The sequence below is a fragment of the Peromyscus californicus genome, unplaced genomic scaffold, assembly GCF_007827085.1.
Source record: "Peromyscus californicus insignis strain IS unplaced genomic scaffold, ASM782708v3 Scaffold_1__1_contigs__length_55948999, whole genome shotgun sequence".
In the NCBI taxonomy this organism is placed as follows: Eukaryota; Metazoa; Chordata; class Mammalia; order Rodentia; family Cricetidae; genus Peromyscus; species Peromyscus californicus.
Window position 1 is genome coordinate 19,110,985 of NW_026294492.1, and position 25,703 is coordinate 19,136,687.

The 25,703-nt window shown below is 47.4% G+C and overlaps 1 protein-coding gene across 12 annotated transcripts in view; it reads right to left on the minus strand.

Annotated features, from left to right (window-relative positions):
* Nucleotides 1-25,703, minus strand: part of Dtnb (dystrobrevin beta) — a 193,176-nt gene that overhangs the window by 22,761 nt on the left and 144,712 nt on the right. For 9 of the 12 annotated variants that reach the window (XM_052746026.1, XM_052746036.1, XM_052746037.1 and 6 more), the window contains 4 exons: nucleotides 18,255-18,340; nucleotides 17,243-17,356; nucleotides 15,246-15,342; nucleotides 9,174-9,194 (listed from right to left, as the gene is read on the minus strand). In XM_052746026.1, coding sequence (XP_052601986.1) covers nucleotides 9,174-9,194; nucleotides 15,246-15,342; nucleotides 17,243-17,356; nucleotides 18,255-18,340 — 318 coding nt within the window. The remainder of the gene's footprint in view (nucleotides 1-9,173; nucleotides 9,195-15,245; nucleotides 15,343-17,242; nucleotides 17,357-18,254; nucleotides 18,341-25,703) is intronic. The other 3 variants (XM_052746038.1, XM_052746035.1, XM_052746029.1) reach the window with 1 other exon arrangement.

Sequence of the window (25,703 nt, forward strand, 5' to 3'; positions counted from 1 at the left end):
GAGAGCAAGCCCTCCTTCCCCTGAACACTCCCCCTCCCCTAGCCAGGCTGGTAGCATGGCAACAGGACAGAGGACATTTCAGTCTCCATCTCTCTCCCTGACTCATGGATACCTGCCAGGCAGCAGATGGCCTGTGTGGACGATTACCTTCACTTTGCCGCAGTGTATTTAAATTAAACAAACTGGCCTTTTTGCTGCTGATTGTTGGATGCCCTCTCAGAAAAACAAAAACAAAATCTGGGGAGAGAAGAGCTGTGAGTCTGAAATCTAGGCAAGGCAACAGTGGCTGTGTGGAGAATGGGAACTGATAAAGAATGGGCTCAGGACATTTTCCCTGGGAGAACAGGTAAAAGCCTCACAGGCCTGAGCTGAGTTGGCGCCGAGGTGGAGCTGTGCTGGGAAGCTGCAGCTGCACCACCAACTGTGGAGAGAGGGTGGGCTGTCTCCTAGGCAGTCAGCCTTGCCGCAGGATGAGAAAATAACCACCTCATCTGACCGCTGGGAGTCAGGACTCGGCCTGGGAGCCACATCTCATGCATAAGAGGGTAGCAGGGACCAGCAGCAGCAGTAAGGAAGGCAGCAGGATGCATTCTGTCTGGGCTGAACTGAAGCAGGGAAGGAGGCGCTTGAGCATCCTGCCTCAGCGAGTGCCCATTTGCAAGAACAGTCCAGCATGACCTTTAAAAGGCAAACCTGGCTGCTAGACTCCTCATAGAGTACTGAGGAGAATTTCTATGATGTTTCTCTGCTCTGAGAATATCTATCTATCTATCTATCTATCTATCTATCTATCTATCTATCTATCTATCTATCTACCTACCTGTCTATCTATCTATCTATCTATCTATCTATCTATCTATCTATCTATCTATCTATCTATCTATCTGTCTGTCTATCTACCTATCTATCTCTATCGTATATCTGATGGAAGGAGAAGGCCACCAAGAGGCCTGCATATGGTCCCTCTGCAGAGGACGGACACCTGCTTGTTCCTACACCAGGACAGGAAACTCAGGGCCCATAGATGACCAGTATCTCACTGTGGAGGCCTGTGAGGTCTTCTGGGTTGCTGATGCTCTGTAAGTGGATCAACAGCATTGGCAGGGGGTAGTGGCATACATTTGGCTTCCAATCACCATGATTTTGTCTCTCTGTGAGTCACACAGAGTTGTAATAGAAGCCAGAACTTACTCCTGGATGCAAAGGAGCGGAAGGGAAGGCGTCTACTGATTTTCCCGGGTGGAAGGCAGCATCCTGAATTTCTGGAACCAAGTACAATTTACTGTAACTTATAATAAACTCAAGGAAAAAAAGAAAGTGGATAAAAGATGGTCTCTCCATTGAGTGCCCAGCACAGGACTTCAAAGCCAATTCTCAGCAAAATGGTCAGGAACCTCACTAAGAGAAAAATCTTCTACGGACAACATTAAAAACTCCAGATGTACCTGGGAAACAAAACTAGACAGGTCCCTGGGAGGATTTCGTCCTTGTTCGAAAGCTAGGTCAGTGAGAAGGCAGGGGCTCAAACCTACCAATGGTACTTCACAATTCAATGAGGCCAGCTGAAATGCCACTTGTATGTATGAAGAAGTATTATTATTATTATTATTATTATTATTATTATTATTATTATTATTATTATTCAGTAATACTCTGCTTGGGGCTAAAGAGATGGCTCAGAGTACATGCTGCTCTTCTAGAGGACCAGAGTTTGGTTCTCAGTACCTGTAGTTCCAGATCCAGTGGATATAACTCCTTCTTTTGGTCTCCATGGGCACCTGCACACACACACACACACACACACACACACACACACACACACACACACACACACATACACACACACACACACACACACACACACACACACTTACTCACACACACACGAAAACCAAGGCAAAAACACCAGATCTTCACATGCCTGCTGCATATAATGTGGTCATTACAGTCTGGGCCTGGCCACTAGCTGGACCTAGATTCCAGCTCTGCCATTTGCTAGCTGTGTGCTCTCGGGCAACTTAACCCCCCTGTGTCTCAGAGTCTTCATCTGCAGAACGGGAATGACTGTATCTGCCTCCCAGGGCTGGTGAGGATGAGCATCAAGTACTACACACATCAGTCTTTGCCATTAGTTTAGGGTGCTGGGCGGTGATGGGGAGGGAGTGACATCTCTCCTTTTAGCAGGCTTGCAGTATTTTGAGAAGCCAGACAGTGAAGTGAAGGCCAGTGGATTTCCAAGTCACCAAAGAAACTAGTCACATAAACCAACTAGATCTCTGTACACCCTTCTTTGCGTACAGCCCTTTTATCATCAAAGAACTATGGCGGTAGATGCTACAGATGAAGAAAACGAGGTCTGTAATGTTTGCGCACTTGTTCAGATACAAGTGAGTTTTACCATCAAGGCCTTGTCAGTCAGAAGGGCTGTCGGCTCACATACGACTCACTAGCATCCACTTTACCTTCCTTCACAGAGGTGAGGTGAGTGAAGGAGGGGCAGGATGATGATTGGGCAAGAAAAAGCTCTTTTCTTTTTTTTTTTTTTTAAAGAGGTATTTGTAACCAGGGCCTGGACAGATAGATGGCTCAGCAGTTAAGAGCACTGGCTGCTCTTCCAGAGGACCTGGGTTTAACTCCCAGCACGCACATGGCAGCTCACAACTGTCACTAACTCCAGTTCCAGGGGATCTGATACCCTCACACAGGCAATATAAGGGGCAAAACACCAATGCACATAAAATAAAAATAAAGAAATCATAAAAAATTTTGTGTTTTTTATTTTTAGAGAGGTTATCTGTAAGAGCTGGAGATGTAGCATGGCAATAGAGTGCTTTCTTTAGCATGTGTGAGGTCCCGGGTCAAAACTCCAGGACCACAAAACAACAGAGGACTCTGTACTCTAATACGCGACAGAAAACCTTGGTGGTTATTGGTAACCGCTGCCTTTTTGTCCAATCCAAGGGTTTCCTTGTCTTAGTTCCTATCCCCTTGAAATTCTCTGGGCTTTTCAGAGAATCCACAGCCCTCCCCGACTTTCTTCCTTCCTTTTCTTCTGTTTTGTCTACTCTGCATTTCCCCCTGAGACTTGTGTTGATGGTTTCAACACTGACTCTACGCTGAGGACTTCCAAATCTACCTTGCTAGCCCAGTTTTCCCACAGGAGTTTTAGCTGCACAGCTCTACTATCTAGTAAGCCTTCCTACTTGACTGCTTGGTTAGCCACATAACCAAGACTATGACAACCAAGATCACACCTGGCCTGGAATGATAATCGGCTTCCACTTGTTTGCTGGCAGGGACCTTCATTTTTCCAGATTCTGGGGTTCCAAACCTAGAAGCTGTGTTCACTACGCCTCTTCTTTGGATGCTCTGCTGAGATATAGATGGCAGGTAGCGTTCTGGAGACAGTGTATCCTGGACTAGAATTCAACGTTCTTTCAGTGGAGGGAGAATTTCTCCAGTCCTAGTGTGTGGAGAGTTTCCTGGGGGACAGTTTTCATATCGTATACACATTACGGTCAGGAAAGGAAAAGACAGAAATACAGTACAGGATGAGACTCTCCTGGCTCGCCTTTCATGGAGTGATGGAAACATGGCTATGTTCCTCAGATCCAAGAATTATTTCTTCCTTTCTAATCACTCCGACTGAAAACTCCTTGCTGGCGTTCAAGGGGCTCTATGAGAGTATAATTATAGTTCCTCTTTTTACAAAACCCAAACAAGGAACCACTGGGGCCCTACTGTGAGCTTAGTACAAGACTGATAAATAAGCACACTGGGTAGACTTCCACACGCTGTCTGCAGGCCACTAGATTCGGTGGCCAGTCTGTGCACACAGAGACTGGGGCTCACGGTAAAGGTTTGTGGGATTGTCTTGAAGTGCCGAACATCAATCCTTACTCATCAGAAGCTACATTTTCTGCAGTCTCAGGGTGGCAGGAGTGTATTTCAGGCTCAGGATGTCGATGACCTGGCTTGTATTTCTGTATTTAAGGCACTGTGTCAACCAAAGAGTGACTTTCCTACTAACCAGAAAATTACTTTCCTATCATTGAGACTGGAATTTGTGTTGGGTTTCCTTTTTTTTTTTTGGTTTTTTTTTTTTGGTTTTTCGAGACAGGGTTTCTCTGTGTAGTTTTGGTGCCTTTCCTGCATCTTGCTCTGTAGACCAGGCTGGCCTCGAACTCACAGAGATCCGCCTGGCTCTGCCTCCCGAGTGCTGGGATTAAAGGTGTGCGCCACCACCGCCCAGCCGGGTTTCCTTTTTTATCCTCTAACAGACTAAGTCCACGGCCTGTAATAGATGTGGTAAAGCACTTCTGAGTCGGGGACTAGACGGCAACTCCTTGCTGTGTTGGAAGTAGATTCGGGCTTCTGTTACACTGTGAGAAACAGAGGAGGAGCTGTATGAGAGGAGACTAGAAATGCCCAAGGAAACACATTCTTCATGGAGAGCTGGACCGCTGGCCACAGGCAGCTTATTTCATTGAGCCTTGGGGATCTAGAACTGAAACTATGTGGCATACTGAGTCACTGAGGGAAATGCAGATCTGAGGTGTCTCCAAAGGGAACTGCACATCTCAAGTCCTTCCAGCGTGATCTAGAGTAGCAGCTCCGGGGTCAAGTGTGCTGGGGATCATATTCACTGGGGCCGTCTGGTCGTCAGTCTGCGGCTCTCTTTGCCTTGTAACACACAAACAAATCCTACAACCACCCCCTGATTGTCGGCACTGGCATTTTCCACTCAGCCATGATTAAATTATTTTCAAATGATCTAACTGACCTACGGCATGTTATACGCTATCAGTGTCAAATGGCGATTTTATTTCATATAATCTGCTCTCTAGACAGAACTAATACAAGTATATCCTATCCATATATGAACTTGGCACTCCTATAATTTTAGAAGCACTGAAATTTGTCTTTCTGTCTTTTTCATTTTAATTAATTCATTTTGAGAAAGTCTCTCTATGCTGTCCTGGAACTCACTCTGTAGACCCAGCTGGCCTCCAACTCACAGAGATCCGTCTGCTTCTGCCTCCTGAGTGCTGGGGTTAAAGGCGTGCACCACCACACAGGGCTGATTCCTTACTGTCAGGAGGATTTCTGAGTCAGACCTTCGTCTCCTGAGTGGATCTGCCTATTACTCGAGAGCGGTTGGAGGGGAATCACCGCTACCGGCATTGGAACTGGGTCTGCCCCTCACAATTAACACACCGATAAACTCATGCCGCCGTCTTCTGGTTCACAGTGGCTTTCCCTTAGCAAAGATTTATTGTCTGCTATGCAGCAGGCTGGCTTAGAGACCTGGAGAAAGAACAGTGAAGGGAGCTGCCGAGGTCCTTTAATTACAGTCTCATGACGTGTCTGGACATGACTAACCCTGAGTCGCCTGGCCCAGTCTAAAGAACTTTTTTTTTTCTCAATTTATTTATTATGTATGCAGAGGGCACCAGATCAAATTATACATGGTTGTGAGCCACCATGTGGGTGCTGGGAATTGAACTCAGGACCTCTGGAAGAACAGCCAGTGCTCTTAACAACTCTGAGCCATCTCTCCAGCCCCTAAAGAACTTCTTAAACTACCGAGTCAACCGTCAGCTGAGCAGTGTGACCCGAGGCAGCCAGGCAGTTCTGCCCTTAATTCTAATCTTTGTATCTGGGGAAAGAGAAGGGGAGGAAGTGGAAGACAGAAGGATTGCTAGGGAAGGTTACTCACGGCACAGAAAAAGTGGGCGAGACTTGAAGACAGAGTCCTAGCCTCGATAACTGTGCTTATTTATTTATTCTTTTATTTCCAGTGCTTGGGATGGAACCCAAGGCCCCATCTATGTTAAGGATGGCTCTATCCACTGGGCTACACCTCTGACCCCTAGCATCAAAGCTTCTTTTTAACTTTCTTTTTATTTATTCTTTGTGTCTTTCACATCATGCACTTTGATCCCCTTCATTTCCTTTGTATCCACCCTCTGGCCTTGTAACCTCCCCTACCTAAATAAAATAAAATTTAAGAGAGATAGAGATGAGAGAGAGATAGAGAGATAGAGATAGAGATAGAGAGATAGAGGGGGGATCTCATCATGGAAGCTGTAATGTGGTATAGTGAGTCACGCAGTCCTTTCACCCATATATCTTTATGTGCAAGTGTTCATCGCAAAGAGTCATTGGTCTGGCTTGAGGCCTCTGGTTTCTGCTACACTATCGATGCTGAGCCCTCACTGGGACTCTTCCTGGATATCCTGTGGTTGCCCTGTGTCGTGGAGATCCTGCAGCTTTGGGTCTGCAGGACCGGTCCCTTCGCATGCTCCAGCAGATCACACGTGAGGTGGATGTTGGGGTGGGCCACCTCATAACCCTGGTTCTGGGCCTGGGTAGTTGCAGGGTTGGTCAGCCCACCAGCTCTTCCCTGCCCTCACCACCGGGGGGGGGGGGCTCTCCAGCACTGCCCTGGCTGGCTCACCCCTTGCAGAGATCAGCAAGGGGCGGGGCCAGTTCTCCTGTTTTCACACCCTCAGGGTTGGCTCTCCCACACCTACACCTTCAGGGCCAGCTCCACTGTGTTGCCCAGGTAACGCGAAGGGGCCACTCTTCCCAAGTGCTGTAGTTGGTGAGGGGCAGAGACAGCGCTCTTGCTCTTATGACGTCAAGGCCAGCTCTCCCACCTGCTACATGTGTGTGTGTGTGGGAGAGAGTATCTCTCCCCTGCCCACACCAACGCATGACAGACAAGTAGTGACAACAGCTCTCCCATGCTCATAGCTCTGGGGCTGGCTCACCCACACCTCCGCCAACAGGTTTGGCTCTACGGTGCTGCCCAGGCAAGATGCAGGACCTGTTGTCCTGAGTGCTGCTGTCCCTGGTGGGGAGCAAGAACAACTTCCCTGCTCTTACCTCAGGGCCAGCTCTCCCACCTGCCTCAGGCATTGCAGGGGAGGCCATCTTTCCCTCACTCCTACCGCCACACCACGGATGAAGGAGGTGGTACCAGCTATGCCAATCTCACGCCCTCAGGGCTGGCTCACCCGTGCCTGTCTACAGGGTCAACTCTACTGTGCTGCCCAGGCAAGGTGCAGGGCCCGTTCTCCCGAGTGCTGCAGCTGGTGTCAGGTCCCCGACCTGCTGCAGGTGTCAAGGGGCAAGCGGAGGGGGTAGCGTCGGAGTTTATAAAGTAGCAGTTCTATCCACCACTCTCAAGTCCTTGTAAAGTCAAATCGACTTTATCATACTGTGATCTAACAAGTATGTATTTGGTCTTCTGCCCTAGGTTCAGCCACAAGAGCTTCTAAAAGTCTTTCGGATCACCGGAATGATAAGAGTGTCTATATGCTAAAGCAGCTTTCAGGATAGGAGCTGGCTGCTAGGAAGCCCACAGCATGATTCAGTGTTAGAACTTGTCGCCCTCTCCAGACCTCTGAGGAAGGGGAATCCAGACGAAGCTAATTACCAGTGGCCAGTAACTGAATCAATCATGCCTATGAAACAGAACCTCATCACCCAGGACAAAGGGGTTAGTGAACACATCCACATGCCAGGGGACAGCGTCCTCGGCGCATAGAAAGAACTCTGGCACTAGGGACCTCCCGGACCTTGCTGTATGTATCTCTTTATCTATCTGTTCATTTGTATATTTGGTTTTTTGTTTTGTTTTGTTTTGTTTTTTTGACAGGGTTTCTCTGTGTAGTTTTGGTGCCTGTCCTGGATCTCACTCTGTAGACCAGGCTGGCCTCGAACTCACAGAAATCTGCCTGGCTCTGCCTCCCGAGTGCTGGGATTAAAGGCGTGCGCCACCACTGCCCATCTCTCTGACTTCTAAACAAGCTGGAAACACACTTCCTGACTCTCTTCTGGTCAAATGTGGCCGTGGGATTTGCTTTCATCAATGAAGGAGGATGGAAGTGATTACATTGTCACCTTCTAGCAACAATGTTTAAAACTGGGTTTGACTTTTCATCTTCCTGTTTTGCTCAGGTGAATGTACCTATCGAGGGACAAGTGCAAAAAAACTTTGTGTGACTCAGGAAACGGGAACCAAACCAGGCAAGAACCACACCAGGCAAACTTAGGACATTCAAGTCCATGGGATTTCTGGGTGCTTAGCTGGGCCCAATGCTTTCTTCCCTTGTTTCTGCCACTCACCACCAACGTTCTCCTAGCCGGAAATACTCATATATAAATCTAACACATTAATAAATCCATATTTCTGAAAAAGATGGAGAATTGTTACTCATTTTATTTTATGTGTATAGGTATTTTGCCCGCATGTATGCGAACCATGTTCAGGCAGTGACCTTGGCAGCCAGCAGAGGGCGTCAGATTCCCTGGGACTGGAGTGACAGACAGTTGTGAGTCACTATGTGAGAGACAGGAACCAAACCTGAGTCCTCTGGAAGAGCAGCCAGGGCTCCTAACTACTGAGCCATCTCTCCAGCCTCAAAAGATGGGTCATTTTTAAATCAAATGTTTTATAGTCCTTTTTAGAATTAGTATTTCATATTTCTCTCTTGAATTTAGTTTATCCCAGGTTATTATAATGGACAGGCCCTCAATTTTTTTTTGTGTGTAGGATAACAGTTATCAAGAAAAACAAAATCAAATATTAACTGTCCCAAACATCATTAATTAATTAACAACCATGCCAATAACTCAGAACACCCCGAGTCACTTGACTTCCCAGCCCTCAAAGGCTCAGAGCAGGAAATATCACTACTTTGGTCAGGAAGGCCGGCTGGAGCCAGGGCCTATTTGCAACCATAGGATATCCACAACCATCCAAGGAACACTTCCTTTCATGCATATTCATTTAGAACACATCATTTGGACCTGAGGTCACTTCCACCACCTGGAAAGCTGTTTCAAGCACTGAAGGTCACTCGGGACATAAAACCAGCAGAAAATAAAAGAACATGAAAACGCAGTGGTAGCCTGGCTGAGCATGCACATTTAAACGAGCACAAATTCAAAAAGTAAGAACATGCTCCCTTAGGTAAGCACAGCCCAGGCGTAGGCCATGGCACACCACCATAGCGGGAAACTTCTGAGGGCTTCACACATAACCAGCTCCTCAGAGATCAGTGATGCAAGGCTCGAAGGGGAAGGTATGAGACATGGACACAAGGAACGGAGGAACATGCAAAGGGAGGAGAGGCCAGAGGAGAATTCTGAAGTCCACTTACTGCCTGCTTTTGCTCTTCCTCCTAGAGGTGTTGACGATGGAAAGAGGCAGAGGAGAAAAAGAAAGAAATTAATGCCCATCACCACAGACACTGGGGAGAAATGACAGGAGAAACTGGGCAAACTGTGGCCACGCACAGGTCTGGAGAGCAATGGCCGGATTCATCAGAAGGCCGGTAGGATACGGTAGATGACGGTACTCGGTCCCAACCAGTTAATGAGTGCAATCATGACTTCCAAAGAGTCTTAGGAACCATCGACTTCAACCCTCCTGGAGGGCCTGGCCAGCCTAGAGCCTCAACTACTTAAGGGAAACTGAAGAGGAAGTTTAATTTCAACTTCAAATCCCAATTATCACTGTAGTTCACCATTTACAATGCTCGTATATGTTTAGGTCCATAGTTCTAGGGCAGCTGTACTTGGTGTGGAACGAGGACCACCAACATCAGGATTACCTGGGGTCATCTCAGAGGGGAATATTTTAGGCCACACCTGAGATTCATTAAGCCAAAGCTCTGATGGGGGTGGGGACACTCAAAATGTGTCCCAAGAGTCTTGGGTTCGATTTGAGAACCACTGTTTTAGCGACCCGTCTAACAGTTCCTCCTGATCACACGTGCTTGTCCTCTTTTCCAGTTTCGCTGAAGCTGCACCAGTCGGCTCGCTTTCGAGCTGCTTTGCTTCCTTCGGGGATGCACATACATGCCCATGTCCCCCACTGAACAGGAAACGGCTTCAAGACCCTGGAAGGCCTTTCAGAAAAAGGATTCTAAGGACTGGGGTGTAGCCTGGTTGGTAGAGTACCTGCCTAGCATGCATGAAGCTCTTGGTTTGATCTGTGCACTACATAAACCAGGTATGGAAGCTCATGACTGTAATTCTGGCACTAGGGAGATGGAGACAGAAGGATCAGGAGTTCAAGGCCATCTTTGACCACATAGTAAGTTAAAGGCCAGACTGGGATACATGAGACTATGTCACAATAAAACAAATAAAATAAAACATAGCCCCCCCCCCCCCCCCCCCCCCCCCCCCCCCCGCCCCAGGGGAAGGTAAAAAGGAATTTTAGAGCTAGGCATTGTATTACATGCTTGTAAACCTAGCACTGGGAAGGCAGAGGGAAGAGGAAGCCGCATTCTAGGACAGCCTGGGCTACATGACAAGGGCTTGTCTGAGGGAGGGAGAGAGGAATGGGATTCTCAATCTCAGTTCTTTATTAACTTCTCTTTTATAACCTTACAGTAAGGGCAGGTAGAGGAGCAGATGCTAACTATGGTCGACAGATGAACGCAGTACCAAGAACTGTAAAAAAGCTGAAGGAAGTAAAGATAAACCTTTAGAGTTTCTCTTGCCTTGGTCCTGAGCTCCTCAGTCACTGTCTGTCTGGTCTCTTTGCCTTTTCTTTCTGTACCCTTTTTTTACATCATGGGTAACTGTGGTCAGGGAGCCTCCATGGCGCCCCAGTATATGAATCAATGTGTGGCTGTGATGGCTCCACCCCCCGTGCTGGGTCCATGGGTGCAGTGGTCCCCACCATACATGGGTGGAGGGACACAGGCATGGATATGCTCCTGCTCTTGAAGGGTCTGCAGGTCTGGACGTGAGGGCAAAGTGATTTGGTACTGCAAAGGAACTACACAAAGGACAGGGGGAAACATGGAGAATATTTTTTACTCTTGCAAGGGAGAGACAGATATGGACTCGAAACTCAATGAGCACCAAGAAATCCCTGGAGGCCCAGTTCAGCTGGGGAAGGAGATTTTTATGCTGAAAGCCAGCTGCCTGCATTGGGACTTACCCCAGTAGGCAGACCGGGGACCCTGAGCACTGCCTGCCTGGGTCACCTGCGAAGTCAGAGGCTTCCCATCACATCTGCAGCATGGAGGGGCTAAGCTGCGGCTTGGAAGGATGCTTGTCTGAGACAAGTGCATCTCCAGCTCTCAATGGGCAAAGAAGAAGCCATAGGAGAGGTATTAAGCAATTGAAAAACTGCTGGCACTACGTGCTGAAACAGAAACTGAGATGGGCTGGGCATGGTGGCGCACAACTTTAATCCCAGCACCGAGGAGACAGAGGCAGAAGGATCTCTGTGAGTTCAACGCCAGTCATGTTTATACAGTGAGAGTGGTCAGGAGGGTGGGGCAATCTTCACAGGCCGAAATCCTGGCTATACTAAGAATACTGCTAAGTATTACCATGCGCCTCAGGTTTGGTAACAAAGATACCACGGCTTCGGTTTAACACAACAGGGAAGCTGCTGTGCTGGCTCATGCCTGGGTTCCCAGCTCGTGGGAGGCTTAGGCAGGAGGACTGTCTCAAGATCAGTCTTGACACAAAGTATGGAAATTTCAGAAATAATGTTTTAAAACCACACCATGCTCACTCTGCTGTGTAGGTTGCCCCAGGACATTATTATTATTATTAAGACTTATCCGGGAAACATGGGCCAGGCTGGGATGGGCTGATGGACAGGGCAGTGTTCTCAGGACTGAGGAGGTCTCCTAGTTGAAAGAGGGTAGATTCTGGCAAAGTGTTCCCTAGGCTGGTGTTACACAAACTCACAAGAGTTAGTCACATAAAGCCTTTAGGGCTCTGTCAGCACAGTAAAAGGGTCAGCTATAAGGTCTGAGAGCATTCTGTATCAGTCCACTAGAATCAGTCAGCATGGACTGATGACAAGAGACAGAACTAACCTGATTTAAAGGGTGTCATGATATCTTAATGATGAGGCACAAATCTAGAAGAGTTTATGTTCCCTAAAAATACGTGAATCTATCTCTTCTATGTGGTGGAAGAGTAATAACATAGTTATTGCAATCGTCTCCAAAGACACTGACCGTCAAACCCAAGCATAGTGGTTGATGCCTATAATCCCAGAACTCTAAGATGCTGAGGCAGAAGGATCATGAGTTCAAGGCCAGCCTAGAGCTACAAGTAAGTTCTACGGCAGTCTGTCTTTTTTGTTTGTTTGTTTGTTGGTTTGTTTTCAGTTTTTCCAGACAGAATTTCTCTGTGTAGCTTTTGGAGCCTATCTTGGAACTCGCTCTGTTGACCAGGCTGGCCTCGACCTCACAGAGATCCGCCTGCCTCTGCCTCCCGAGCGCTGGGATTAAAGGCGTGTGCCACCACTGTTGGGCGGGAGTCTGTATTAAAAACCAACACAAACGCAATATTAGAAAATTTAAATGAAGTAAAAACATTGGAAGCAAGAGTTAAAAACAGAAAAGTTGACATATACTTACAGATTAAATAAGTAGTTTGAAACAGAGGTTAGTTACATATTGATGCATCAAGAAAAAATATAAAGAAAACGTATAGAACGTTGGTACCTGAGTGTCAATGACATTATATCATTAAAAGAAAAAAACAAAGGAGAAGGGTGTTGACAGCGACTGATGACAAGGACTGGGTCTAGTCATTATTCATCAATTACTTAACGTGACATTTAGAAACTTGAAAAACATATAGACTCATAATAATAATTAATAGTAATTATTACTACTATTTTGAGACAGGGTCTCACTATGTAGGCCAGGTTGGCCTTGAACTCCTAGAGATTCCCAGCCTCCTCCTCCCAAGTCCTGGGATTAACAGCGTGTACCACCCACCTGGCCTATGATTTATTTTTTTATTTATGTATATGTGTGTGCACCTGCTTGTCTATATGTGCACCATCTGCATACAGGTGCCCTCAGAGGGCCAGAGAGGGCACAGTGGTGCACAACAACCCCAGCACTTGAGAGGTCTGAGGCAGGCAGATCTCTGAGTTCCAGGCCAGTTAAGGTACATAGTAAGACTGTCTCCAAAAAACCGGAGCAAAGCAAACCAAAAATCACAGCTGGGCACTTTCTCATCCATGTGTGGCTAACATTTGGAGGTTGACACAGGAACGGGAGGGGCATGCTCATACCATTTCCTGGCCTACAAGTGTGCCAACTCCATAAGGCGGAGCTTTCAACACCTCTCAAGGCGAGAGCTATCACATGAGACAACTGTTTATGTACACAGCTGCTGTCGTGAGTTGGGGATGGGGCCACTGAGCTGAGTACCTGACGACTCCAGGGAACTCGACCGATCAAGTTTCTCTTGAAATTAGACAATTGAAATATGTCTGAGAAGAAATCTGTAACAGGGTCTATGCAGACACACGTCCGTCCATGTAAAATAAACCAAATACTAGGACAAGGAAGGGGAAAAAAAAAAAAACACCAAAAACCTCAGCTCCAGACTGAAAGAAGTAATTGCTTGAGGAAGTAAAACATCAGTTTCCAACACAAACAGAACATTTCTGCCAGTCGCCAGGACCCACTTTATTATTATTAAGGGGCTGGCTTAGAATGTAGACACTGAGGAGACGTCTCAGCTACTGCCTTCTTGAGTTCCCACTCTTAGGTGGACCCCTGTCACCTCGGGCCTGGTGATCACACAAGTCTCCTATCATCATGTAGTGTCTTGCTCTTCTAGCCTGCCAAGTACTGTCTCAACCCTGCTTTTTAAAATCTTTAATAACTCCTCTTTGTCACAGATTCAGTCCGTTCTCTTCAGCGGGCTGTGGCTGCTGTGGCGGACTGTACTATGTGGTGGGGACGCAGCCTTGACGGGTAGGACCTTAAACAGCACAGGCAACCGTCCTCAAATCTCTGCCACACAATCCACTGAGTCTCCAGCGCTGACACACCGTGCAGGTGAGGACATTTAATGACACCATCGCCTTTCTCTGATCTAGAGTAAGGGGCTGTAATGTGCTTTCCAGCAAACACTGAAAAAGCCAAAATGTGGGTTTATTCACTTCTTCCATACACTAAACCTAGAGTGGATATTCTGATTTTTCCCCCCCAATACAGTAAAGACTCTGGATGAGTAAGCTGGATTACGTGATGTTTACCTTTAGGACCACCTGACTGGGTTAAAGGCTAGGCACAGAAATTACAGTATTCCCAGGCCTGTCCTGGGAGTACTGAAAAGAGCTTGGCTCTGGAACCAGAAGACCAAGGACAGAAGATCTGCTTTCACCAATAGGGAAAGACACCATCCAGACCACAGAGGAACTGGAGGGAACCAGAAGGCAAAGAAAACAAGTGTGTTCTCTCTTCGGGAGGGGTGTTGTTGATCCACACTGGGGCTCCCCTGGGTTTGGCCCCCCAGACTCCAGGACTTAGGTCGACCCACCACCCATTCCTTACAATCCACCTCCTGGATTCGGATGACACAGTCAGTACCCCAGGTCCTCAGGTCTCAGACACACTGGATCACACCACTGCTTTTCCTGTGTCTCCCGAGTAGATGCCTCTGCCTCCATGATGGAGCAAGCTACTTTCCATGATAAATCCCCTTCTATAGCTGTAACTACCCTCCTGGTGCTGCTTCTCTGTAAACATCCTAATACAGTTTGCTGCTGAACTTCTTATTAAAAAGAGGACAATTGATGTTCGCCAAATATTTAGATAGGCTATCTGAAAACTTGTCATAAAAGAAACTAAGGAGTTAAGAAATATTTTTCATTTATACATAGTTAATATCTGATTGACAAACGTCCTTATTTGCAATTATTTTATTCCTGTGTGTATTCTTCGCATTTATGTATTTGCACCACTTGGGTGCCTGGTGCTCGTGGAAGCCAGAAGAGGGTGTTGGATCCCCTGGAACTGGAGTTTCAAAGAGTTGTGAGCTGCATGTGGGTGCTGGGCGTAGAATGTGAGTCTTCTGGAAGAGCAGTCAGTGCTCTTAATCACGGAGCCAAAGCAATTAACAACATTACTCTTTCTAAAACTATTATTTTATTTATTTATTCATTGTGTGTGTGTGCATGCATTTGGAAGTCAGGGCACTTTGCAGAAGTCAGTTCTCTCCTTCCACCCTGTGGGTCCCGGGGTTTGAACTCAGATGGTCAGGCTCGGCAGCAAGCACCTTTACCTGCTAATGCATCTTGTAGACTCTATGCTAATATCAATGACTGATACCCGATCAGGCTCCACTTACGCAAGTTTACCTGAAAACTAACTGTTCATGGTCAAGCTGAGGTCCCATGTTGTTTGGTGAGAGATGTGGTGGGCGGAGAGCACACAGGTTCTTACCTTTAGCAGCTTCATCAGGCCCTCCAGCTGTACCATCAGCTCCCGCCTACTCTCCTGCAGCGCTGACATCCTCTGCTCCAGCTCATCTTTCCTTTGCCTGCCCGGGAGGTGGAGGAAACAGACTTGTGACTGGCAGGTCCTGAACTCATATAGACAGGTCAAAACCAAAAAGGCACGAAATACCTACAGGTGAATCCCGTCTTGTTTTGCTGGAGACATGTCTCCTTCATCTCATGCTGACCTTAAACTCTCTGCAGCTGAGGGTGACCCTGAACTTACGCTCCTCCTGCCTCCACCTCCCAAGTGCTGGGGTTACAGGCATGCACCACCATGCTTGGTTTACGCTGTGCTGGGATTGAACCCAGGGCTTTGTGTGTGCCAGGCAAGCACTTTGCCAGCTGAGCTACATCCTTAGCCCCGCTGGTCTTATTATCTATGTAGATAGCTTTACCAGTTTCTTTCCATTGTAAGTAACTCTGAACAACCATTTTCCATTCCAAAACCCTAAAGAAATTCTTCTGTGCTTTCTCTCAGAAGTTTTCAGGTTCTGTCTTTCTGTTTAATTCATCTGCGATTGGCTTTGTACTGTGTGTGCGCACCTGTACAGACAACTGGCCTAGCTCAGTGGTCAAACATGCCTCCTTGCCTCATGCTACAGAAGCTGTTTCTGAGTTAGACTCCTGACTTCTCAAGTCATAGATCCCCCTCGGACTTAAACTCCTGCTTCTTGCTGCTTCGTGTGGCACCTCCGGAGCCAGCTTCAGCTGACTGAATCCGCAGTGCTTTTCAGGTCCTTATACTGTCACCAGACCCTTCCGGTAACTACAGTTCTGGCAACAGATTCCAGAACGACGGTTTCTGCTTTTCTAGAGATAAACAGTCACCTGTACCTGAGCTGAGCGAAGGAAGTGAAGCAAGTGTGTCCTAAGCTGATGGATGACTCTTCTTACCCTCTGCTGGAGTCAGTACCTGCTTCCTCAATCTTTCTTAGTAAAGCACCTACCAGGTGACCAACCCAAACGTGTGGCAGTGAACAATGGGGCCACGAAACAAAACAAAAAACCAGCCTAACTAAATCACAGACCGAAATGAAGCTTTTTTTCCCCTCAGAGATAGGGTCTCACTATGCATCCATGGCTGGCCTGGAACTTATGTAGACCAGGCCGACCTTGAACTCATAGAGATCCTCCTGCCTTTGCCTCAAGTGCTGGGTTTAAAGGTGTGCACTGACATGTCTGGCCTGAAATGAAGCTTTGGGGGAAGGACACTCGGAACTGGCTAATTGTATTCATCTGAATGGTTTCAGTTCTTTATGCTTTATTTCTTGATGATAAAAATCTAAATGACAGGATACAAGCAGAGAACCAATAATCACTTTGCCTACCTAACTGAAATCATGGTTAAGGATATAAAGAAAGCACCTGAAAAACTCTGCTATTCAGCTATGTGTATCCCAGATGCTAGCACATTCATGAGGAAGTATGAGGCAGCCATGGTGGTGCAGGCCTATAATCCTAGCCCTGGGGAGGCTGAGGAAGGAGATCACCACAAGTTCAAAGCCAGCCTGTACTACATAACACTAAAAGTTCTAGGCCAGCCTGGGCTGCAGAATGAGATCTTATTTCCCCCTCTCTCTCCCCCAAATGAAGTATCAAATGCAGAATTCTAAATGCTACAACAGAAACAGCAAGGCACACTATTCAAGAATCTGGAGCTCTGGTAAGAAAGAACTAAGACATCGGATTTGGTTTCCATATGGCGGGTTTCCATGTCTCCACTTACGGGAAACACACGTGCTTCTGTGGCAGAGAGGAAGATGACTCGTTACAGGTCATCCTCATACCATGTTCTCCAGCGTGGTGGACCGAACTCTCAGGCAGTCTGCGCTGACGCTCCAGGTTCTGCCATTGAACAGATCCTATCCCACTGGGCTGGCTTCCCCGTGCAGACACCCCCACCAGAGGCTGCAGCCTGGGAGCAGGTGCATGCGTGCCTACCTCAGCAAGCGCAGCTCCGCCAGCAGCGTGGGGTTCTGCTGGGCCTTCTCGGGAGTGGGCTGGGAAGCCTGCTCGTGTTCCAGCCGCAGGCGCTGGATCTCCTGCAGGATCTCCCTGGGGGTGGCGGGAGACGCTGTTAGTGTCTGACGTCTCCTTCCCCACGTCTTTACCCCCTTGGTGCCTCCTCTCCCCTCCGTTCTGAGGCAGTGGATACCTTCTCAACAGTTCCCCCCGACGGCTCCTCGGGGGCTCTCCCCACAGACTACGCTCTTCTCAAGACCTGAACCCTCTCCAGGAAGGGGAAATGGTAACTGGGACGTTTTATTTACCCTGCTCCACTTCAGGGAAAGAGAACTCTTTGCAGCCTCCCAATGTGGGTCGTATGTGGACTTCCCAACTCTCCCTCCATTCTATCCTTCGCTTGACTCCTGCCATCTCCTCCCTAGCGCTTGCTACACGAGGGTCAGTCCCCGTGTCCCGGGGTCTACCTCTCGCTGCATAGTGGTGTAATATGTGGTTCCCGAGGCCTGTTAGCAACATTTAAAATGGCCTTTTACGATAAAATGAGACTGGATACATGTAGTGTAACAGACCATGAAGAGATGCTAAGACAGAACAATATGCTACTGGGGACACACTGGTGGGTGGGACAAGTCCTCAGACAGAGCCTCTCTAGAGGTAACAGGACGGAGCGTAGGACAGCGTGAACGGACAGCATGCAGTGTCTCTCCGGGTCCCGGGCCACTCCTGTCTACTGAGGAGCCATACAGAGCTGGGTGTGGCGACCCATCCACAATCCTAGCATTTGAGGTGTAGGTGGGGGGTGGGCAGGAGCATCCCGACAGCCAAGTCAGCTTGCCTTACACAGTGAGTTCGAGGTCAGCCTCGGTTACAAGGGGCCGTTTTACAGAAGCAAAGAGAGCAAGCGAACAAGCCGCGTAGTCTGTGGGGCGATGAGGACCCCACAGAAGGGGACACTGGCTGTGGGACACAGGTGGGAAAGCATTCTCACCTGTTCTTGTTTTCCAGTTCTAAAATGAGCTGTCTCTGTTGTTTGTTGGCATCGAAGTTGAAGCTGGCGTCCGTGGGAGGTCGGGTCTGGGGGTGAGGGGAGAGGTTTTTGTTTTTGTTTTGTTTTTCTCCCAAATTCAAATATCCAGAGTCTGAGACTGACTGATTTTTTTTTTAAATCAATTTTTGAGGTTTCGTTTGCATACCATAAAACCTATCCAATCCAACGGTCTTAGCAGATTTAAACATTTGTATACCCAACCGCCACAATCCAGTTTTAGAACATTTTCCATCACCATAAAATAATCCCTGAGGACAGTCTGTCCTCAGCAGCTACCACCACCGCCGAGTGAGCTGGAGTGAGCTCAGGCCACTGCTGGGCACCGACGTGTGGGGTGTCTACCTGGCTTTGCCTTCCTAGAAACGACACCCAACAGAATCGTTCTGTGCATAGTTCTGGTTCTGATGGAGCAGGAGGTTTTTTGGTGTCCACTTTCGTTTACTGCTGAGGGGTATTCCCTTGCTCCCAGCTTTCAGCAGCTACAGATGAAGCAGTAATGAACTTTTGCTTACAAGTTTCTCTATCAATAGACACTTTGTTCTTTTACTTTGCATGTGTGTGTGCACATGCCACTGTGTGCGCGTGCGTGCGTGCGTGCGTGCGTGCGTGTGCTATGGTACGAGGTGAGAGGACGTGCGTGTGAGCTGTCCCTCTCCTTCTACCACGCAGGCTCCAGGGCTGCCCTTGGGCTTGGTGACGAGAGCCTCTACGCACTCAGCAACCTCACCAGCCCTGATATATATTTTATTTCTTTTCAATAAGCATGCTGACATGGAACTGCTGAGCGGCATGCTAGCTGTATAAACAAGGTCTGAGGAACTTTCTTTCATACTGTTTCCCAAAGTAGGTGAACCACCTTACCCCGACTCCCCCACCATGAGGACTGAGGATTCCCATTTCTTTTTTTTTCTTTTTGTTTTATATATTTATGTATATGGCTGTTTTTTTGTTTTGTTTTGTTTTGTTTTGCTTGCATGTATGTCTGTGAACTACCCGTATGCCTGGTGCCTACAGAACTCCTGGAACTGGAGTACCAAATGGTTGTGAGCTACCACGTGGGGGCTGGGAATTGAACCCAGGTCCTCTGGAAGAGCAACTAGTGATCTTAATGTCTGAACCACCTCCACAGCTCCAATGTCATAGCAGTCTCACTGAAACCTGTTAAGATCTTTCTTGTTTCAACATCCTTCCTGCAAGGTTTCCTTTTATTTAAGGAGAGGTGAGCTTACATCTCATAAATCTGCCCCACTCCTTTTTCAGACAGGAGCTTGTGCTGGCCTTGAATGTTATGCAGCCAAGGATGATGCTGCACTTCATACCCTCCGTCCTCTACCACCCAAATGCACCACACCTGGTTTATGCTGCGCCGGGGTTAGAACTCAGGGCTTTGTGCATGCTGAGCCAGCACTTACTGACTGAATCAAAGCCCCTGTCCCTGACCTTTTAAATACACAGTTTAGTAGGGTTTTTGTTGTTGTTGTTGTTGTTGTTGTTTTTAAATTTTAGCCAGTTGTGGTGGCACATACCTTTAATTCTAGCACTAGGGAGGCAGAAGCAGACAGATCTTTATGAGTTCTAGGCCAGCCTAGTCTGCATAGTGTAGTTTAGTAGTTTTTAGTGTGTTCATGAGACTGTGAAGCCATCCCCACCCTCTAATTCCAGCAAAGTTTTACAACTCCCAATAATCCCTTGCTCATTAGCAGTCCTGATCTATTCTCCCCTGCCCTGAGAACCACGATTCTTTCTGTCTCTGTAGTTTCACCGGTTCTGTATATTACACATAAACAATCAGTAGCTTTCATATCTGACTTCTTTTAACTTAGCAAGATGCGTTCAATCTTCCCTCGTATTATACCACAAACAAGTATTTCTTTTTTTATGGATGAATAATATTCCACAATATAAACATACCACATTTTTCTATCAGTTGATTTACATTTGGGTTGTTTCCAAATTTGTGTACAAATATGTTTTCTCTTGAGTCCTCATCTAGAGATAAAACTGCTGAGCCACATGCTCACTGCCTTTTGAGCGACTGTGTTCCTAAGTGGTTGGACTAATTCCACCAACACTGTACGGCATTCTCCTTCCCTTCCTATGCCTGCCAACACGTGTTCATCTTTCCGAGGAGTCGTTCTCATGGGTGCGAGGGTATCTCATTGTGGGTTCCTTTAAGAACTGTAATGCTGAGCACACTCTCGGGTGCTTAGTCTTTATTTGTGCTATCTTTGGAGAGACCATGCGGGTGTGATTTGTACCCTTGTTAGCTCCTTCAGGAATATGGTAGAAAACAACAACAATCGTTTAGAAACAGACCCATATACACACTGCACAGGGTGGGTCAGGGCCCGGGGACGTAGCTCAGCTGAGAGAGTGCTTGCCCTGCATACATGATCCCCAACATCCCAACATCACCTAAAACCAGGTGTGGTGACACATACTTGTAATCCTCACACTCAGGTGGAGGCAGGAGGATCAGGAGTTCAAGGTCATCCTCAGCTCCATAGCCAGTCGAAGGCTAGCTCGGGCCATGGGAGACTGTATCTAGACCGCCCCCACCCCCTACCCCAACAGTATTTTATTAGCCAAGGGACACAGAAAGGACAGGGGATGGTGAGGTGGTGTTTCCCTTTGACTCAGCAGCTAGAACGGGAGCTCCCAGGTAGGCTCTGTGCCAGCCAGGCTCACTCTGTGTCTTCTCTGCTTTGCCTCAAGCACGACCTACAAGAAGCACGAATCTAACACCCTGCCCGGAGCTTAAAGAGTCAGAAACTCAGTCTTTCCATAGGGTGTTTTCTAAATACACGGGCAAAACAGCACAGCTGATCTGAGTTTCACCAGGTCACCTGACAGTTTTCTTCTTCAAATGAAAAATAAAAATGAAAACAAGGTAATTTTCTTCTTTCCTTAGAAGTGTGGACCAGCAGCCCCCTGAGCAGCTCCCCACACCGGATTTAGAGTCTTGTGAGAACTTGGGCTGAGCGTCACAAAAATGGCCTGAGAATGAACCTGGCTACAAATAATCAATTTCTAATTAAAAAAAAAAAGAAGTGGAATTGAAAGTTATAGTTTCTGTGAGGGCGAGAGCAGGAGAAATGAGAGATGCAGGAAGGGCTTGCATCCTAAGAGAACAAGCATGCTTGGTGTTAGTCACTGAAGTGTCTAAATAACCTCCGGTACTTTTTGTGTCTGACTGGAGACCTGCTGGGGTGGGACTCCAAAGCCATTAGTAGAGACCCCTAAGCAGGCAAGATTCCCTAGCTCCCAGAAGCACTGTTTCTCAAACAGAAGCGGGCAAGCAACAGTTCCTGCCGACAGAATGGGGTCTGGGCTTCCCCACCTGCCTGGACTCACAGAACCCCCAACCCAGTCCCAGTGAGTGTCTACCGTGGCCTGTCTCCTTCGGTCAAAATGTAAATATAAGTGGCGGCGCACGCCTTCAACCTCAGCACTCCAGAGGCAGAGGCGGGCAGATCTCTCTAAGTTCTTGGCCAGCCTGCTTGCTCTACAGAGTGAGTTCCAGGCCAACCAAGGCTATATAGTGAGACCCTGTCCCAAAAAAACAAAACGAAAACAGTAAACATAGCCTAGGTGTTTTTCTCTGGGTGTTCCTTATTTAGACTGTAATCCTCATCGTGAAGTATTAAAGAGGGTGGGAACTCCAGAGACCATGGTATTTTTGGACAGGACTTTTGAGAGGTAATTAGGACTCAAAGAGGTCTTTAGAATGGAGACTCCATGACTCGATCTTGGTGGCTTCCCCAGGACTGAATCCGATAGGACACACAAACATTCATCTCTGTCTCCTACAGTATGATGCTCTGGGCTGCCTCGGGACGCCTCCCCTAAGAAGACTGTCACCAGATGCTGGCCCTTGACCTTGGACTACCAGACTAGTGAGCCCAAATAACTTTTTCTTTTTTTTTTTGAGACAGGGTTTCTCTGTGTAGTTTTGGTGCCTGTCCTGGATCTCGCTCTGTAGACCAGGCTGGCCTCAAACTCACAGAGATCCGCCTGGTTCTGCCTCCCGAGTGCTGGGATTAAAGGCGTGTGCCACCAACGCTCGGCCCAAATAAACCTTTTTTATTGATCACTACCTTGCCTTGGGTATTCTAGCAATGAAAAATGGACTAGTGCGTGTTATATAACAGACACATTTAGTATTTATTTGCTATCTCAAACACTATGGGGGGGTCTCCTTAATAATAATAGTCATGATATAATAAGACAAAGGCAAGTCTCCCTTCCTGAAATACCTTCTGGACTCTGAAGAGGCTGAGACAGAAACAGAATGATCAGTTCATAAAGACACAGGATACACTGTCTAGAAGATACCCTAGGTAATTTCTTTCAAGAACGAAATCAATTTATTCATTTCCTGGCTCCGCAGCGTCCAGACACTATTCAAGCTAGTGATGCCGGGGTGAATGAGAAACAACCCTCACCTCGTGGAGCTGACATTACATCGGGGAAGATCAGAAACCAAAGAAATAAAAATGAGTAAATAAACACACGCTAGCAGTAACAGGCACAGGAAGAAAGGTGGAGACTGGGATGGAGGTTCCTCCAGCGAGGTGCTTCTGAGCATGCGCAGCAAGCAGACGAGCAGGTGCCCTAGAAAGAAGGGCGGGCGCCAGGGCAGCTGGCCCTGCTGAGGCCGCTTAAGGGCTTTAAAGCAAGGCAGAAGAATTTGGTAGTCAAGAGTTTATCAGTTCCCATGCGGTCATTTCAGCACAGAGCTGAAAGGGGAAGCGGGAAGAAAAGAAAGATCGCTTCATGCAAAGCAGACAAGTTGCGCTTAGGAGACCTCATCATGAAACTATGCATGAGTGTACACACAGCAGTGCTGAGACTTTCGGACTGTGTTTATGGTTCCCCATTCTAACCTACTTTTGAAAAAAATGAACATTTTAAGCAGACAATAGGAAACATATCAATTTCCTTAAGCTCACACTAATTTGTTAACGGGACTCTGAAGTATCTTTACACAAAGTGCTTGTCATACTTCATACTTCAGTAAACAGCTCTTTAAATATTTAGAGCCAACCTCTGATCGTTGTCCAACCTCTCATTCATGGAAGAGGGCTTCTATTACAGGGCAATTCCTTTAACCAGAGCCTGACCTCTCTCTTCCCAGAAGGCCCCCAGGTGAGGAAACTCTGGCCAGATCTGGGGCTGTGGAGGAGACCTGAGAAGCTCAAACAGAACAGCAAACTAAGCCCAGGGCAGTGGCTCACACCAGTAATCTCAGGACTTGGAAGGCTGAGACAGGGCGATTACCACAATCAAAGCTAGCCTGAGCTACGCAGTGAGTTCCAGGCTAGCCTGGGATACCGTGTGAGATTCTGTCTTGAAAACAAAGGCTACAGAGATGGCTCAGTGGTTAGGAGCACTGGTGAGTTTAGTTCCTAACCCCCACATAGCGGCCCCTAGGGGTCATTACTCCAGTTTCCAAGATACCTTAACCTTCTGAACAGACAAAACCTCAGCATCTTAGAATGCCTCCTATATGCTTTTGGCTTTGTGTTTAGATTTTTATTTTTTTATGTGTATGAGTGTTTTTGCCTACATGTATGTCTATGCACCACATGTATGGCAGTGGAGGTCAGAGGGGGAGTCAGGTCCCCTGGAGCCTGCCATATGGGTGCTAGGAAGCAAACTTAGGTCCTCTGAAAGAATGACTCAGTGCTCTTAACCACTGAGCCATCGCTCTAGCACCCCCCTCCTCCCCTCCCCTCCTTTCCCTTCAAGCAGCAAAGCCTGCTCAGTGGGTGAAGGTACCTCCCACCAAACCCGATGACAGATGTTCAGTCTCTGGGACCCACATGGTGAAAGAAGAAACTGAGTCTTGCAAGTACTTCTCTGGCCACTACAGCTCCCCCAAACAAACAAAACAAACAAAACAATTCTTAAAAGCAAATCAATTGAAATCCCAGCACTTGGGAGGTAGAAGTAGGAGGATTATGAATTCAAAGTCATCCCTGGCTCCATATCAAGTTTGAGGCACTGTCTCAAAAAACTCAACCCAGGGGGCTGGAGCGATGGCTCAGGGGTTAAGAGCACTGACTACTCTTCCAGAGGTCCTGAGTTCAATTCCCAGCAACCACATGGTGGCTCACAACTCATCTGTAACGAGATCTGGTGCCCTCTGCTGGCCTGCAGTCATACATGCTGTATACATAATAAATAAATAAATCAAAAAAAAAAAAAAAAAAAAAAACTCAACCCAAACAAAACCCCAAACAACAACACCCCCCCCTCAATTTACTTAGCAAAAACACTGATGATATGTATGTTAAAATACCAATGCTGCAAAGGCGCAAGGTGATCTTCACCGACACATGACGTCATACAGACCTATATTTACTCTCTCAAGTCTAGTGCAGACCTTCAGTAAGGCGACTCAACTTTGCTGCGTCTGTTTTCTCATTTGTAAATCACATTAGGCATCTTATCTGTCTCCTAAAGTTGTCTGGAGCTGGAGAGATGGCTTGGCGGTTATGAGCATTTGCTGCTCTTCCAGAGGACTGGAGTTCAGCATCCACAATGGGCAGCTCCTAAATGGTGACTCAAGCTCCAGGAGATTCTGATGTCCTCATTAGGAGTACACATGCATGCATGCATTTGCACACACACACACACACACACACACACACACACAGACAGCACTGACTACAGAGTAACCTAGTTCCAGCCTAGACTAGACTATGTAACAAACCATGTGGAGTGGGGGAGGGGAATTTTAATAATGGAGACTAACGGCTCCATGTGAGAATGTAGAGTGGGGTCCACTTAGGCTGCAGTCCCTCTCCTCCTAGGAAAGACAGTGCTTCTCAGACATCAGCATCCTCTCTGGTTCAAGAGTCTCACGGAGCTACACCACGTTTGTGGAGGAGGAGACACATCTGACAGATACAGGGTAAGAAACAAGGTCCCTCTGACGGAACTGGGCAAATGCTACACGTCCACAGCCAGATGGAGTCTAGTATGCATTTCTGTAGCCTCCTGAAAAAGAGACCAGTGGCTTTGACCTGTATGAACCTGACAGGATGAGTCCAAAGAGATGTCCCCGAGAGCCATTACACTGTCTTCGTACCCCTGGGCAGTGTGCCCACAATCCCACCTCCTAGAGGAAAAGCGGAGGGTTATGGGTTATTAACCTCTCCCCGGAATCCAATAATGCTGTTTAAGATGGTGTTTCCCAGGCTGGCTGTAAATCAGAAGACATCGAATTTTCTTCCTTTCTTTCTTTTTTTTTTTTTTTCTTCTTCAGTAAAGACAGATGGGCCCTAAACCCAGAGGCTCCCATTCAGTAGGTCAGAGGCAAAGCCTACACATTTTAAAGTGCTTCATGTATGATTACATTATGTGGCCGGGTTTTGCAGGGAC